General features: G+C 46.7%; 1 protein-coding gene across 1 annotated transcript; it reads right to left on the minus strand.

Moving 5' to 3' along the window:
• Positions 1–5665: 5665 nt before the first annotated feature.
• LOC147094458 (putative G protein-coupled receptor 139) lies at positions 5666–13193 on the minus strand. The gene is made up of 2 exons (XM_085974386.1): positions 13071–13193; positions 5666–6794 (listed from the first exon to the last, which is right to left on the minus strand). The coding sequence occupies exons 1-2, from the start codon at positions 13168–13170 to the stop codon at positions 5863–5865; spliced, it is 1032 nt and encodes a 343-aa protein (XP_085830512.1). The 5' UTR covers positions 13171–13193; the 3' UTR covers positions 5666–5862.
• Positions 13194–17131: the final 3938 nt, after the last annotated feature.

The raw sequence follows: 17131 nt of genomic DNA on the forward strand, positions 1-17131 counted from the left end.
ACATTGATTCTATGTCTGCCATCATGGCAACGAGCTCTTGTCTAAACCTAGTCAAGGCGCCAATGAGGGTATTAGTAAGATCAGGACCTTGAAGCAGCTGGTCATTCAGCGAAGTTCCTCTGAATGAGGCGGCGCAGTCAAACACTACACGGATCTTTTTCTTCTTTGGGTGATACACCCCGTGATGAGGAATGCACCAGACCCTTCCATCGTCTCTGTTCAACTGTTCTTCGGGCACTTTTACCGCATAGCCTTTCGCTATGATGTTTCTCATGAAGTCTTTGTAGTCTTCGTGAAAGTCAGGGTTCTTGTTCAGCTTTCTCTTTAGACTGATGGTGCGTTGCTCTGCTATGCAGTGATTGTTCAGCATCTTCGCGGCCTGTCTTCTCAGTGGCAAACCAATGTGGTAGTGGCCATCAATGAACTGTGTAGACCTTGTCATCAAATCCCTGAACTGATGGTCTTCTTGTGACATCTCTGTCTTTTCCTCACAGCTGCGTTCTGAGAAGTCTGCGTTGAACTGTTGTATCAACAGCTCTTCAATGCTTGCGATAGAGATGCGATTAACTGTGACATTTTGTCGTTCCTCCTTGTTCGACTTGTTGCCATCATCTCTCCTTACCAGTCCATTGACTACCCATCCAAGGGCTGTCCTGACGGCGTAGGGTCCGTCATCCTTGCTGTTTATCACCTGCCATGGCTCCATAGTTTTGTAGGCATTGGTTCCAATTAATAGGCCAATTTCTGCTTCAATGTATGGAAGACGCACCTTTTCTAGGTAAGGCCATCCATCCACATCCTTCTGCAGGGCTAGGTTCCCTATTCTAACAGGAATCTCCCTCTGTGTGAAAACATTAGGCAGGTCTATGAAGTCCTTCTCTTCAAGTCCACACACTTCTAGCTCTGACAGGATATAACTTTGCATTGCCTTCTCATGACCCATGGTGCGTAATAGAATTGCTGTTCTTCTGCCTCTAACGTTCAGCTGTAGCATGAGTGATTCTGTGCAGAACGTTGCTGAACTACCTGGATCCATGAAGGCGTAAGTCTCCACAACCTTCTCACTCCTCTTAGACTTGATCCTTACTGGTACGATGGCAAGAATACAATCACTGTCACCGGCCCCAGTAAGTCCGCAAGTCTCTGGTTCTAGCGACACCAGAGCACTTGAAACAACCATCTCGTCGGTATTGCTTTCTTCACTCTTCTTAGGGACTTGTTCTTCTTTATGGTTATGCAGCAGACTTGGATGTTTCCGAGTGCACTCTCTGCATGTTGTTATTTGCTTACAGTTTCTACTCAGGTGCCCCTGAGAGAGACATCCAAAACATAGGCCGTTGCACTTCAGGAATTCGATTCTGTCCTTATGTGGCTGTGCTTTGATGTCGCTGCAGAAATCCAATGTATGATTCTTCTGGCAGAATAGGCATGGCTTCTGAAAGGCATCAGCAGACGTCCCTGTGCTGCTCCTTTTGGTAGAGGAGTTCTGGGGCCTTTCTTCCTCGGCCTGAGTGACGATAGTTGCAAAGCTGCTTCCCCTGGAACCACCTTTCCTGAGAGTCTTTGATTCAACAGGCTTGGCTTTCACTCTTCCATCAGTAGTCGGGCTGACATCCTGGATGTTTCCAAACAATGGGTCCCTAGCAATTTTAGCCTGTTTGTCAATGAAATTCACTAAGTCTGCAAACCTGGCTCTACTTTTCCGTCTCTCCATTATCTCAAAGGCTGTTCTTCTCCATTGTTCTCTCATCCTGTAAGGAAGCTTAGAGATGATGATTCTCATAGTCGTAGGATTGTCCATCTCTTCCATGAATTCAACATCCTCCATGGTGTTGCGACATCCTATGAGGAAAAGAACGTATGCGTTCAATGCCTCTCCGTCCTCCGATCTGATCTGTGGCCACTTGGTAGCCTTTTCAATATATGCAGTGGCTATCTTCAGCTCGTTACCATAGTGCTCCTGCAGCAACTTCCTGGCTTCTATGTATCCCCGGTCCGGTCTCATGTGTTCACAGCTTCTGACCAGGTCTTGTGGTTTACCACTGGTGTACTGTCCCAGGTAGTACAACTTGTCACTGCTGCTCTCTGTTTTGGAGTCAATGGCTTGTTCAAAGGATCTGATGAAGGGCTTATACTTGAGTGGGTCGCCTTGGAACACTGGTATGTCTCTTTGAGGGAGTCGAAACAGATTCTGTTGTTTTACAAGCATCTCTGTAATTTCGTTCTGACGTTGCATCACTCGGTATAGGCTTCTCCCTGTGTCTTCAGGCCTCTGGTGGTCATCAGCAGGGTCTAGTCTAGACCGTCTGACGTCTGGGGTAGCATCACGTGCTCCTGTTAGTGGAGAGGCCACTCTTCCACGCTGTAATGCCAGGGGATTGCCTTCGGGCTCTGTTGTAACTCTTGAAGGTGCCCTGGATCCAACTCTATGTGACAACGTTGACTGGCAGTGGCTCCCGCCATCCCGTGAGCCTTCATAATCTTCGTACGCACTCAACCTGGCGTGTGAGACCTCGATAGCTGTTTTTATCTCCAGCTGTTCTTTCTTTGCCTGCACCTGGGCCCGTTGGGCCTGCACTTGGGCCTGCAGTTGGGCCTGTTGGGCCTGCAGTTGGGCCTCTTGGACCTGCAGTTGGGCCTCTTCCCATTCAAGAGCTTGCTTCTCCGCTAAAGATGCTGCGCACGCCATCAGCGCCGCCCGTTCAGCCTCCGCTCTCATGCGTCGCGACGAGCTTGTGGTGGAAGCGACTGACCTGCGTCCAGAAACAGAGCTACCTTCTTTTCGATTTTTGCTCGGTCTGGCGGAAGTCTCTGAAGTGCTATCGTCTGGTCCGACTTCATCGTCAACTTTATCTTTCTCTGCTGTATCAGCATCTTGTCGAATCTTTAAAATCCACTGTTCCGTGGCCTTGATATAGTCCTGAATGCTGGTTGATTTAAGATCAAACCAGTTGTGCTGATCATCGTTTCCCTCTTCTTCAGACAGAAGTGCTAATACATCTTCATTGAGTACATTAAACTCTTCATGCAGCTTGGAGAAATCGTAATACATTATGTCTTCAGCTTTCTTAATATTAGCATTATCTTCCATGAGGCGATCAATTATCTTCATTTTTCCAGTTATCTGAGCTAATTTAGCCTTCCTTGCACCTATGCTTCTATGTAACTTCTCTTCCATTGCCTTTGGGGTGAGCTTTATTTCCCTCTTTTGGCTAGCAATCCTTCTGGCTGAGGGAAGCTCCTGGCTCCGCAAGGCCTCGGCCATTTTACCCGCAGCTCTTATTTAGCTTCTCAATAGAATGAACAAAGCAAGTAGCAGTCACTGTACCTTCGCGTTCTTATATTGTCGTCTGGCTCCGTGACCATTCATGTACACGTTCGCCGACGATTCCGTCCCTTCCTTCTTAGGGAGCAAGTTTTTGACTAATGTAGTGGCGCTTCTTAGTTTCCAAACAGGCAGGCCACTGAGCTGTGGGGCCTTTAACAACGAGTAGACGCGTGTCGAAATAAAACGTTCCCAAACGCAGCTTTGTCTTTTAAACTGTTTACTATAACACTTAACAAACGGAACTACAAAGCAAACACGTATAAACGAACACGGTCAAAAACTGTACTGCTCCAAACCTCACAGCTTCTGCCTCTTTCACCACGTGCAGTTTAAACTGTAAAATGGCTGCACCCATGTGTGGCTTAGGGACTGTTCCATTGTGGCAAGAATGAAGGGGGTGTCGGACTATATGACTGGAGCAAGAAAATAGGGGGTTTCTTAATACAATAAGTCGGTCAGGTAAATTAACTGTATTATGCCATTTAGCCACTATTTTAAAGTATTTTCTTAAGCTTTTATGGCTCTTACAGGGGACTCACTACTGGAAGCACCACTGTTCATAGACACAGGGACAGGGGACTCACTACTGGAAACACCACTGTTCATAGACACCGGGACAGGGGACTCACTACTGGAAACACCGCTGTTCATAGACACCGGGATAGGGGACTCACTACTGGAAACATAGAAGATAGGAGCAAGAGTAGGCCATTCGGCCCTTCGAGCCTGCTCCGCCATTCAACGAGATCATGGCTGATCATCCAAACCCTAGCACCCGGTCCCTACACCGACAGCCATCCCACCCAAGCGCTATCCCTGTAACCCCACGTATTTAATTCCCCCCCTAACACTAAGGGCCAATTTTTTATCATGGCCAATCAACCTAACCCGCACATCTTTGGACTGTGGGAGGAAACCGGAGCACCCGGAGAAAACCCATGCAAACACGGGGAGAATGTCTGTGTGGAGTTTGCACAGTCACCCGAGGCCGGATTTGAACCCAGGTCCCTGGCGCTGTGAGGCAACAGTGCTAACCACTATGCCACCGTTCATAGCCACTGCTTATAGACACAGGGACATGGGTCTCACTATTGGAAGCATCCTTGTTCATAGACACAAGTGCAGGGGAACTCGATGCTGGAAGCAACAACAATAACAACAACTTTTATTTACATAGCACCTTTAAAGTAGTAAATCGTCACAAGGCACTGCGCAGGTGCATAAAAAAACAAAAACGACACAGAGATGCATAAGGAGAAATTCGGGCAGGTGAACAAACACTTGGTCATAGAGGTAGGTTTTAAGGAGTGTCTTAATGGAGGAAAGAGAGGTAGAGAGGCGGAGAGGGTTAGGGAGGGAATTCCAGAGCTTAGGGCCGAGGCAACAGAAGGCACGGCCACCAATGGTTGAATGATTATAATCAGGGATGCTCGAGGGCAGAATTAGAGGAGCGCAGATAACTCGGGGGGTTGTGGGGCTGGAGGAGTTTACAGAGATAGGAAGAGGCGATGCCATGGTGGGATTTGAATATTATGACAGGAATTTTGAAATCGAGGCTTTAAGCCGGAGCCAAAGTAGGTCAACGAGCACAGGGGTGATTGGTGAACGGGACTTGGTGCGAGTAAGGACACAGGCAGCTGAATTTTGGATAACCTCAAGTTTACATAGTGTGGAATGTGGAAGGCCAGCTAGGTGTGCGATGGAATAGTGAAGTCTAGAGGTAACAAAGGCATGGGTGAGAGTTTCAGCAGTGGATGAGCTGAGGCAAGGGTGGAGATGGGCGATGTTACTGAGGTGGAAATAGGCGGTCTTCATTATGCTGCGGATACTCGGAAGCTCATTCCAGGGTCAAATATGACTCCAAGGTTGTGAACAGTGCGGGTCAGCCGCAGACAGATGTTAGGGAGAGGGATGGAGTCAGTGGCTGGGAACGGAGTTCACCACTGTTCATCGGCACAAGTCCAGGAGTCTCACTATAGGAAACAACATCGCTTTAGTTCCAATAAATCCCACAGTCCCGCCGGTGATGGAGGAGCTGTGCATGAGCTGGAGAAAGTAAAAGTCCAAAGACAGCACAGGCTGATTGTTTTAATGATCTGTTTATTGTTCTCCAGGTAATCCACACACATAAGCCACCACAGTTATTGTTCATGTCCTTATATTATTTAGATATTAATTACAGACGGGCTTATTCTCCTTTCACACTCAACTGGTGTAACCCACGTGTTCTGACGCTCATCCAGCAATCAACATCCCATTCTCACATCAGCCTAAACCTCAATGCTGGGTCTTGTATTTCTTTGTGTCCAGAGTTTGATTTAATCCAATTAAACCCCTACCACTTTTATAACCTTACCATCCACATAATGCTAGCTCTTCTACCTTGCTCACTGACTCTTACATGGGAACACGCGGGCCTTGTCAGATAGAGGCCAGCGTTATATCTGGAGAAGCCTGGGGCAGAGATGGAGCCTGCTGGGGTTCCGGTAAAAGATGGAAAGAACTCAGGATGGGATATGAGATGCAATGCAGGTCTAATGCTGGGAATTCCTCCGATCTTTTCGTTGCTTAACTAATTTAAATATTATTCTCAGTGGATATTTCATCCCAATCTTCAGCTCCTCTCTGAATTTAGTCTGTGTTACTGCATAAATACACGTGTTTGTGCAGCAGCTCAATAGCAGGAGCATATAGCTGGTATAATCTGCGATAATCATTGGGTCATTGAAACCTATATGATAATAATGGTTTGTAATTCGCATTAATAAGAAAAATATCACGTATGTCATCCAGAGCAGTATGAAGTTTCCGGATATGGCGAAGAGTAAGATAATGGATTTCCTTCGGTTCTCCATCTCCGGATCTTTGTGATTGGCATCACTCTTGCTGCTCCTCAGCCTCCTGCGGACTCTACTGGCCGCCAAAATGTGTCCTACGGTCAGAGCATTGAGCAGCAGCATCAGGAATATTGGGAGCAGTGGGGTGAAACAGCGATCAATCCAGGTAAATACTACCCACGCAGTTAGAGTGTAATACTCTAGTTTTGACCTACAGCCCCAGGGCACGTTGTCGATTGTAAAGTAGTGTTCAAATATAAAGTACCAGGGAATGTTTTTCAAACAGAACAGCAGACACACGGTTCCTATAACCACGGCTGCAGTTTTCTCGGTGCAATATTTAGTCCTCAGCTTCTGGCAACAAATGGTAACAAAACGATCAAAAGTAAAAGCGACTGTTAACCAGACAGAAATATCTGTGACTACATGAGCCAGGGCGAAGTTGAAAGAACACACAGGTGTGAGGAACAGGAAGGTAGTTGGGAAATAATAATCATTAATCCGAACCAGTATCACATCAGTGATAATGACCAGTAGATCCGCCGCCGCCATGGCCACCAGGTAGCGGGTGATACACCTGGAGAGACCGCACTTTCCCCGGGACAGGATCACAATCGTCATCACGTTCGCTGTAAATGGGAAACAAACAGAAACAGGGAATCAGCCTTCAGATTACAGCAAGGGAGCCAGTTTCACAGTATTTGATGTGAAATGTACTTTACTGCAGGATCTGGGGGTGGGAACTGAACTCATTACCGCTGCCAGGATTGTGCAGTTGAAAACAATTTTAACATAAAATTGCAATGTTCAGTATAAGAGAGTCTGGTGTAAATAAGTGAAAATAAACGCCTCCAGCAAAGATTAAAACATGAACAACATGGATTCTCTGGGAATTTCCTCAGAGCTGCTCCTCTTCCACCATCGCAGCTTCATCAGAAGTGCAAGGAATCCCGACGAGTTCCGAGTAAATTACCGGCCCTTTAATTGTATGAGCAAATGGACAGCCAGATAATGAGTTATAATTAATAGCAACAAGTAGCAGTTCAGTGACGGAAGAACAAATGAAAACAAAACGAAAGAAAAGTGATTGAAAATAAGTACTGAATGGTCAGTTATAAATTGGGAGATAAATGATGGGTGAGGAGCAGTGAGAATGAAGCCGGCCCGAAATGTGGTAAATGCTAAACGGTGAGCACCGATGGTGAGATCATCGGGGGGTTCGGATCCGTGGCCAGGAGAGGGGAGCAGATTCCAGGCGGGGGTCAGAACAGGCTCGTATTTGTCAGGTTGGATTCTCAGACTGGGGGGCATGACTAAAAACTGTTGAAAAGGCAAATCTCAAACACCATGTTACAAAGCGACTTGTTGTGGGTCAACTCGACCAGTTTCTGTTTACAAACCACCAGATGGACATTTCAACAAAAGCAAAATACTGCGGATGCTGGAAATCTGAAATTAAAACAGAAAATACTGGAAATACTCAGCAGGTCAGGCAGCATCTGCAGAGAGAGAAACACATTTAACATCTCAGGTCGATGACCCTTCGTTAGAACAGGAAAAAGTCAGATGGACAGTTCACCTGATCAACCGACTTCCCCTCACTGGAAAACCCAGGTCCTGACATCGGTGCCTTGAACAGTTCAACATCATGTGGACAAACTCCAACAATCACCGCAAGGGGGAGTAGGTCAGATGTGAGCAGCAACAAACAAGCTGACCTTGTTCTGTGATCGCAGGAATAATTGAACCTTCCAAAGTACACGATGTAGGATGGAGCACACTCCCGACCACGTTTTTGTCACCTCTGATAATGGATGAAACTTCACAGGGAGGTGATGGCGGCGATCCCGAGCTTGCAGCAAAGACCAGTGCAAGTGACAATAGCGGCTGCTGTCCAACCCAGGACAACAAAATACCTGCCGAGATTCAGCTTCAGAAAGTTTGAGTGGGAATATCGTACCTCTGAATTGGACGAATCCATCTGTAAAATTAATCCGACACACGAGCAATATTGAGAACCTGTCACCCTGGTCTGTAAGGTTTTCCAGAATTACATCCTAGCAGATATGGGAGATATATACAACTGAGCATCCGGAATAGATAATCAACAATATCAGAGTTTCACTCAGGATAATGTGTCGTATGGCAGGTTGTCAGCTTGACATGGAAAGAAGCGTCATGGGTTAATTGGTACAGAATAAGAGAGAGAAAGAGTGTGTGGGAGAGAGAGAGAATGAGAGACGGATAGAACGAGATAGGGAGAGACTAAAAGAGAGACTCAGTGAAAGGGAGAGGGGAGAGAGAGGGAGAAAGAAAAATTGAGATTGAGAGACAGAAAAACGAGAACTATATATATCAGAGACAACTCTGTGCAGAATGAAAAGCCTTTGCAAGATAAGGTAGGTGAAGTAGAAATAATTCACTGTCTTCCTGCAGAACCGACTTTAGACAAGAGACGCTTAGGTGGAAATGATATGACATGATTTTAGGCGTGTATAATTTTTAAATAGTTAAGCAGCTGGGGGGATCTCCATGGATACAGAAATATATTGTAAAGGTACTGCCCCCGAATCAGAGATAAGAGATGTGAGGTGCTGTCCAGTGACCCTGAGCAGGTTGAGGTGGACCTTCTGCTTGAAGTGCTGCAGTCCATGTGGTGAAATTGCTCCCACAGGGCTGTTAGGGCGGCACTTCTAAGGTTTGGACACAGTTCACAGAATCACAGAAACCCCACAGTGCAGATAGAGGCCATTTCGGCCCATCGAGCCTGCACCGACACATATCCCACCCGATCCCTGTAACCCCTACACATATCCTACCCTATCCCCGTAACCCCACGTATTTAATCCCCCTAACACTAAGGGTCAATTTTTTTTATCATAGCCAATCAACCTAACCTGCACATCTTTGGACTGTGGGAGAAAACCGGAGCACCCGGAGGAAACCCACGCAAACACGGGGAGAATGTGCAAACTCCACACAGACAGTCACCCGAGGCCGGATTCGAACCCGGGTCCCTGGCGCTGTGAGGCAACAGTGCTAACCACTATGCCACCGTGCTGCATCAAATGTGATGGGATAATTTTTTCCCAATGTTACCAATATTTTGTAATGAGTCAAACCATTTCAGTAATTTATTTATCTAAAATATGCAGCATTATACAAAATTGCTAAAATTATTCGCCACATTTATCATTCACTAAACCATTAATTGATTCAACAATTGGATCAGTGTTTCAATGGTTTATTAATTATTGTCCCGCCTTACTTAGAGTCACACTTTAAACAGTGGTGACACTTAAATAACAAATGATTTGGTTACACAACGATTGCCATCAATTACACTTGTTTCTATTTCCAAGTGCAATGACGGAATATGAAGAAAAGAATATCCACCACTCTGAGAATCCAACCACCAATGTCGTCAGTTAAAAATAAAAATATCTTTACTGCTGTGCCGTAATGTTTCTATTTCCCCAGCTCTCCGTTCCTTCAGTCTCCGGGCTCACTCTCCGTGCAATGTCCCGAATATAACCATTAAAGCACAGAACATTATCATATCAATAAGCATATCGCAAAAGGAAGAGGGAGGACAGTTAGGGCGTGATATTCCCAGAATTTCTGAAAGTGACCCGTAATCTGTAGAATAATCAGATCCGGACAAACACAGCAACTGAGCAGACCCGCAAGGAGAGCAGTAATACAAAGAGACACGGACTTATACAATCAATAACCGGTTACAATGGCTCACCGGGAACTCCACGGGCGACAAGGATAACTTCAGAAATCACTTATACCAGTTACACTGGAAATGGACACGCGATTAATGGAACTCCCATTGCAGAAATGATGATGACTTGGGAGTTTGACGCACAGTTACACAGGGACACAGGAGGAGCTTATTCAGCCCCACAAGTCTTTTCCGACATCACATTAGACCCTGGCTGATCTGCACCTTAACTCCATTTACCTGTCTTGGTTCCATATCCCTTGATACTCATACCATAAATAGTTATATCCATCACAGTCTTAAAATTTCAATTGACCGAGCATTGACAGGCTTTTGGGAAAACGAGTTCCAGATTTCCGCTGCCCTTTGTGTGAGAAAGTGTTTCCTGATTTCCCTCCTAAATGGCATAACTCTCATTTTAAGATCATGTCCCCTTGTTCTCCAATCTCCACCAAGGAAACAGTTTCTCTACATCTACATTATCGAATCTCTTTATCATTTTAAATAACTCGAATATAACACCCCTCAACATTCTAAACACAAGGAATACAAACTAAGTTTATGCAATCTGTCCTCACAATTTAACCCTTTAAGCCCCGGTGTAATTCTGGTGAACCTGCGCTGAACTCCCTCCAAGACTAATACATGTTTCCTGCGATGCGGTGCCCAAAACTGAACTCGTGCTCCAGATGGGGTCTGACCAAGGTTCGATATAACTGAAGCATCACTTGCTCACTTTCGAATTTAAACACCCTTGTGAAAAAAAACAAAATCCCATCAACATTTATCCCTACTTTTTGTCTCCTTCCTCGCAAGCAACTATCAACCCGTCTCACAAGTTTACCTCCAATACTGTGCAATCTCACTTTTGTTAATAATTTCTGTGCGAAACCTTATCTGAAGCAGGGAAATAACTGACACTGTATTACAACTTGAGAATATGGGGATCAACATTCTATTGCATCGTGTGCTGACGATATTTACAGTTAAAATTACACCCGTTGACAGGACATTGAATGAAGATAACAATTGAAGCTTTTGCTGGACATTATAAGTGCATTATGATCTCAATGAACATATCACTCAAGGAAGATGGCAGACAGGGAGGATGTGATATTCAATTAAATTCTGACATTGATTTGGAAAAAGCAAAACAAATTTTTCAGAAGGAACAGAAAAGATATCGGACATGTACAAAGACCAGTGACACACATAAACCCTGATTCACAAAGTCAGTAAGTTCAGAATCAGTTAGTGGGAACACCAAATACCGCTTGTAGAACGGGAACATGGCAAACAGATATACAATACATTCCACTTTATTTATCTCTGAGAAATGATGGGGACTCTTGGTGCAGGACACCGAGCCACAATGGACCCTGTGAGCTGTACTATTCAGAGAAAGACTTATTAATACAGGAGCGAAGCTTCCAATGGGAGCATTATGCTGCATTGTCCCTGAGATTTGTGAGAGTCAGTGGGACAGTGAGACAACTCACTTCACTATGTCCTTACTGAGTAACATCTTTAAACAGACCTGGCAGAGTTTTAAAACCAATAGTAGAAATATTGGAGTTTGATGCCGATCACATTTGTTCAAAAAGCAACCTGGAACTTTTAGTAGCAGCGGGTGTTGGGAACTCATTCCACTGAATGTGAGATTTCAGTTTCCCAGCTGAAGGGGAGAATTTGATTCCTTGTAATGTAGGAGTTAAAATACACCGGTTTCATACCCAGGGCTCAGTCACACTAAACTATGAATCTGAGCTAGAGGAATGTAACACAGGCACAGATTACAGGGCGATATGATCAAACTGTTTAAAATGTTGCAAGGATGGGAGAAGGTAGATAGAAGCAGATTGATTCCAGCAAATGATGGGGTCGAGAACGAGGCGTCATAGATACAAGATTGAACAGAAGACATTCGGTACATTGGAAAAGGGAGCGGGAGAAACATCTTTAAAAGAGAGTTGGGAGGCGGTGGTGTTCAGTTCCAGGGTTACTGGTTGAGGCAGAAGCTATGCTCAGTTTCAGAGTAGAGTGGATAGGTTGATGGATGGAAGTGTTGATGAAGGGATATCGGGACAGGCTGGTTAACTGTCTTTACAAATATCTTCTAACTGTAAGGATCAGAAGGGAACTAAATATAACTTGGTAGCGAGCAGCAGTTTGACCGGGCGGACAGGCTGGCTGAGAGTTCAGCCGGTGTTATATCAACATGCAAGTGTATGATCTGAACAATAAAAGTGTCCGCTTTGTATAAAGAGAGCAGAACCTGGCTTCTGATCAGTGCTCTGGGTAAAATGCGGGTGATGGAAGCTGAAACGGATTTTTCAAATGGGGACAACCCAGGAGAGCTTCACAGAGCGCCGCTGCTTTGTTTCAATCGCACTCTCAGTGCATTGGATTCCCGGTCTGAGCTGCTGGAAGGGATGTGACAGAAATGAGCTGCCACCCACTGGCTGAAGGCAGCACAATGCCCGCCTGGTGGGTGAAGAGGAGTCTGAGAACAGGCTGGTGACCGGTCAGGGGAGAAGATCAGGGGGAAAGTCTGTGTCTCTGCATGGAGCACAAACTCAGCCTCGGCATGGATTGTGATCAGTAGGAACAATATCCAGCACTTTGCTGGAAACAGACCGAGAAGAGCGGGAAGATTCTGATTAATGAGACTGAACAAATCCCAGTCCTGACTGTCCGGATTCCCAGGTATATATCCAGGAGCGGCTGTCAGTCGATCGATCCCCAGCGGGAGTCAGAGAGGGAGAAAGTGGAGCATTTTACAACACAGTGAATGTTCAGTAAAATATAGTCTTTGTCAGATATTACCGAGTGTTACTGGAAAAAAGGGGAGGAGAGGGAGTCTGGTCGGGCATGGAAACAATGGAATTAAAATATTCCATGGAATCACACATTGCACGAGGTCTCAATTAAAATGGAATAATTAGAAAGACATTAAATGCAGAAAATAATCTGCAGTTTTTATGGGGTTTAAAGAAACTTAAAAATGCAAAAAATTACCAGTCAATGAACGAGGTACAGCGGGAAATACAGTCACTGAATTTCTGCCTTTCAATTGACTTGTGAAAAACAGTGAGAAAAGGACACGTACCGAGATAGGAGCAGAAAAAGAGTTAACCCTGATTCACAACTTTAGTAATGGAAGATAATCACTTACCGGGGATTCCAATGGCTGCTATAATCGGATAGTAAATCATTACTGCCTGTATAACTGGTGGTAAGATGGTAAATGGATGAACTGAGAATGGAACTCTCATTCTGTCTGAGAAGTGATGGTGACTCTTGGCACTGGAGATAGGGCTCAACTGAGTCTGTGAGATGAGAGATTAAGATAAAATCATTTATAATTGAGGGACAATTCCCATGGGATCAGGAAGCATCAGGAGTGTTGACATTACTTCCAGTCATTTGGGCAGCGCATGAATTCCCTTCACTGTAATGTTTGTGCTGCACTAATTAGATACAAATTGATATTGCAGGTGTTTTGAAATGAAACCGCTCAAAGATTGGAATCGTATTTTGCTCACATTTCTCTCTGTCAATTTACTGAAAGCCGGGCTCTGACCACATCGCTGCAACACCTTCAACAGAAGCAGCTTCAGTTTCCCCTCTGTGACGTCACAGGGCTCCCTCCTGTCGATGCCCCAACTGAATTCCCCCAATTCTCAAACATCTTTCAGTGTTTACACCGCCCTGGTGCTACAAATTCAGCCCTTTGAATGTGGGAGTTTAGGCTGGCAATTGAATGAGGAATTTTAGTATTTACAACGGGAAGAGGTCGGGCTTTGTACCAACACCTGGAATAAAATAAATGTAAAATCTCAGGTAGAAAATATAACCATGGACAGGGGCTCGAAAAATCCTGGATTTCACTGAAATCCACGTTCTGTAAAGGTTACAGGTGATGTTAAAGCAGAGCCCTTTCAGTTTTAAGAGGGATAACCCGGGTGTAGCATACTGTCCAATATTGAAATAGGTTGGGCCACATTTGGAGCAGAATCTCTGTGGAAATCTCCAACCCCCAGGATTCTGTGGGCTGCGGTGGGGTTTCCAGTTTCTGCTCAGTTCATTATTTTCTATTATTTTCCCATTCCCAGTAGTTCCACTTTGATCTGTCCAGTGATATTATCGAAGGTCAGGCCGTGGAACACAGGTGCATTCAGACCAGGAGTAGATCATTCAGCGTCTCGAGCCTGCTCTGCCATTCAATTTGATCATGGCTGATCTGCAGTTCAGCTCCGTTTCCCCGGCTTTGCTACTTATTGCTTCATATCCTCACCTTACAACGATGTATCGATCACAGCTATGAAAGCTCCAAATGATCCCGAGCATCCACAGCATTTTGTGGGTTAGAGTTTCAAATTCCCAAGAGCCATCGTGTGACAAAGTGCATCTTGATTTCGCTCCTGAATGACATAAATCTAATGTTAAGCTTATTGCATAGAATTACATATAATATACAGCAGAGAAACAGGCCATTCGGCCCACCTGGTCCATGCTGGTGTTTCTGCACTACCAGTCTCCTCTCACCCCATCACCATGGCCTTCTAGTCATTTCACCCTCCTGCGTTTATCTAGCCTCCCCTTAAATATATCTGTGCAACTCGACTCAACTAATGATTGTGGTAGTGAGTTCTACAATACGTCCCCTTGTTCATGATTCTTGCACCAGACGGAATTGTTTCCCGGTATCTACCCTATTGAATCGTTACACATTTTAAGCATCTCTTACAGGTCAGCCCTTAACCTCCTTTACTCAAGGGAATCGATGCCATATTTTTGCAACGTGTCCTCGTAATTTAACCCTTTTAGATCAGGTAAATTTCAGTTGATTCTGCTCTCCACACACTCCAAGGCCGATATATAATCAGTGAGGGCCTCGGGAGCCAGGGGAAGAAAGGAAGACTGGAGAATGGGGTTGGCGGGGGAGATTGTGGCCTCATGTAAAGAGTGGGGCAATGGGGGTCGGAGGATGGGGAGACTAGAGAATGGGAGGTCAGACAGAGGATAATGGGGTCAGCCAGAAGGGGAATGAGGGTCAAGACAGGGGAATGGGAATAGAGAGAGGGGGAAGAGGGTCAACAGCAGGTAAATGGGGTCCAGGAGAGGGGGGAAGAGGGTCAGCAGCAGGTAAATGGGGTCAGAGAGAGGGAGAAGATGGTCAGCAGCAGATGAATGGGGACAGAAAGAGTGGGAAGAGGGTCAGCAGCAGGTAAATGGGGTCAGAGTGAGGGGGAAGGGTCAGCAGCAGGTAAATGCAGTCAGAGAGAGGGGAAGAGGGACAGCAGCAGGTAAATGGGGTCACAGAGAGGGATGAAGAGGGTCAGCAGCAGGTAAATGGGTCAGAGAGAGGGGGAAGAGGGACAACAGCAGGTAAATGGGGTCAGAGAGAGGGGGGAAGGGTCAGCAGCAGGTAAATGCGGTCAGAGAGAGGGGAAGAGGGTCAGCAGCAGGTAAATGGGGTCAGAGAGAGGGGTGAAGAGGGTCAGCAGCAGGTAAATGGGGTCAGAGAGAGGGGTGAAGAGGGTCAGCAGCAGGTAAATGGGGTCAGAGAGAGGGGTGAAGAGGGTCAGCAGCAGGTGAAGGTGGTGAGAGAGAGAGGGGGAAGAGTTTCAGCAGCAGGTAAATGGGTCAGAGAGAGGGGAAGAGGGACAGCAGCAGGTAAATGGTGTCAGAGAGAGGGGTGAAGAGGGTCAGCAGCAGGTAAATGGGGTCAGAGAGAGGGGGAGGAGGGTCAGCAGCAGGTAAATGGGGTCAGAGAGAGGGGGAGGAAGGTCAGCAGCAGGTAAATGGGGTCAGAGGGAGGGGGAAGAGTGTCAGCAGCAGGTAAATGGAGTCAAAGAGAGGGGGGAAGAGGGTCACCAGAAGGTAAATGGGGTCAGAGAGAGCGGGAAGACGGTCAGCAGCAGGTAAATGGGGTCAAGGAGAGGGGGGAAGAGGGTCAGCAGCAGGTAAATGGAGTCAAAGAGAGGGGGAAGAGGATCAGCAGCAGATAAATGGAGACAGTGTGAGGGGGAAGAGTGTCAGCAGCAGCTAAATGGGGTCAGAGAGAGCGGCAAGAGGGTCAGCAGCAGGTAAATGGGGCAGAGAGAGGGGCAAGAGCGTCAGCAGCAGTTAAATGGGGTCAGAGAGAGAGGGGGAAGAGGGTCAGCAGCAGGTAATTGGTGTCAGACAGAGGGGGGAAGTGAACCAGCAGCAGGTAAATATGGTCGGTTTGAGGGGGAAGAGGGTCAGCAGCAGGTAAATGGGGCACAGAGAGGAAGAAGATGGTCAGCAGCAGGTAAATGGGGCCAAGCGATGGGGGACGAGGGTCAGCAGAATGTAAATGGGGTCAAAGAGAGGGGCAAGAGGATCAGCAGCAGGGAAATGGGGCCAGAGAGAGGGGGAAGAGGGTCAGCAGCAGGTAAGTGGGGTCAGAGAGAAGGGGAAGAGGGTCAGCTGCAGGTAAATGGGGCCAGAGAGAGGGGGGAGAGGGTCAGCAGCAGGTAAATGGGGTCAGAGAGAGGGGGAAGAGGGCCTGCAGCAGGTACATGGGGCCAGAGAGAGGGGGAAGAGGGAGAGCAGCAGGAAAATGGGGCTAGGGAGAGGGGGATGAGGGTCAGCAGCAGGTAAATGGGGCCAGAGAGAGGGGCAATGGGTTGAACAGCAGGTAAATGGGGTCAGAGAGAGGAGGGAGGAGGGTCAGCAGCATTTAATAGGGGTCAGTGTGAGGGAGAAAGAGGGTCAGCAGCAGGGAAATGTGTCAGAGAGAGCGGGAAGATGGTCAGCTGCAGCGAAATGTGTCAGGGAGATGTGGAGAGGGTCAGCAGCAGGTAAATGGCTCAGAGAGGGGGAAGAGGGTCAGCAGCAGGTAAATGAGGTCAGTGTGAGGGGAAAGAGGGTCGGCAGCAGGTAAATGAGGACAGTGTGAGGGTAAAGAGGGTCAGCAGCAGCAAAATCGGGTCAGTGAAAGTGGGGGAGAGGGTCAGCAGCGGGTAAATGGGGTCAAAGAGAGGGTTAGAGGGTCAGCAGCAGGTAAATGGCGTCAGAGAGAGGGGAGGAGGGTCATCAGCTGCTAAAAGGTTTAGAGAGAGGGGAAGAGGGTCAGCAGCAGGTCAATGGGGCCAGAGAGTGTGGGAAGAGGGTCAGCAGCAGGTAAATGGGGTCAGAGAGAGGGGGAAGAGGGTCAGCCGCAGGTAAATGGGGCCAGAGAGAGGGGGAAGAGGGTCAACAGCAGGT

Source organism: Somniosus microcephalus, unplaced genomic scaffold (assembly GCF_052327205.1).
Source record: "Somniosus microcephalus isolate GS21.2 unplaced genomic scaffold, FLI_Smic_1.0 unresolved_chr1, whole genome shotgun sequence".
Classification (NCBI taxonomy): Eukaryota; Metazoa; Chordata; class Chondrichthyes; order Squaliformes; family Somniosidae; genus Somniosus; species Somniosus microcephalus.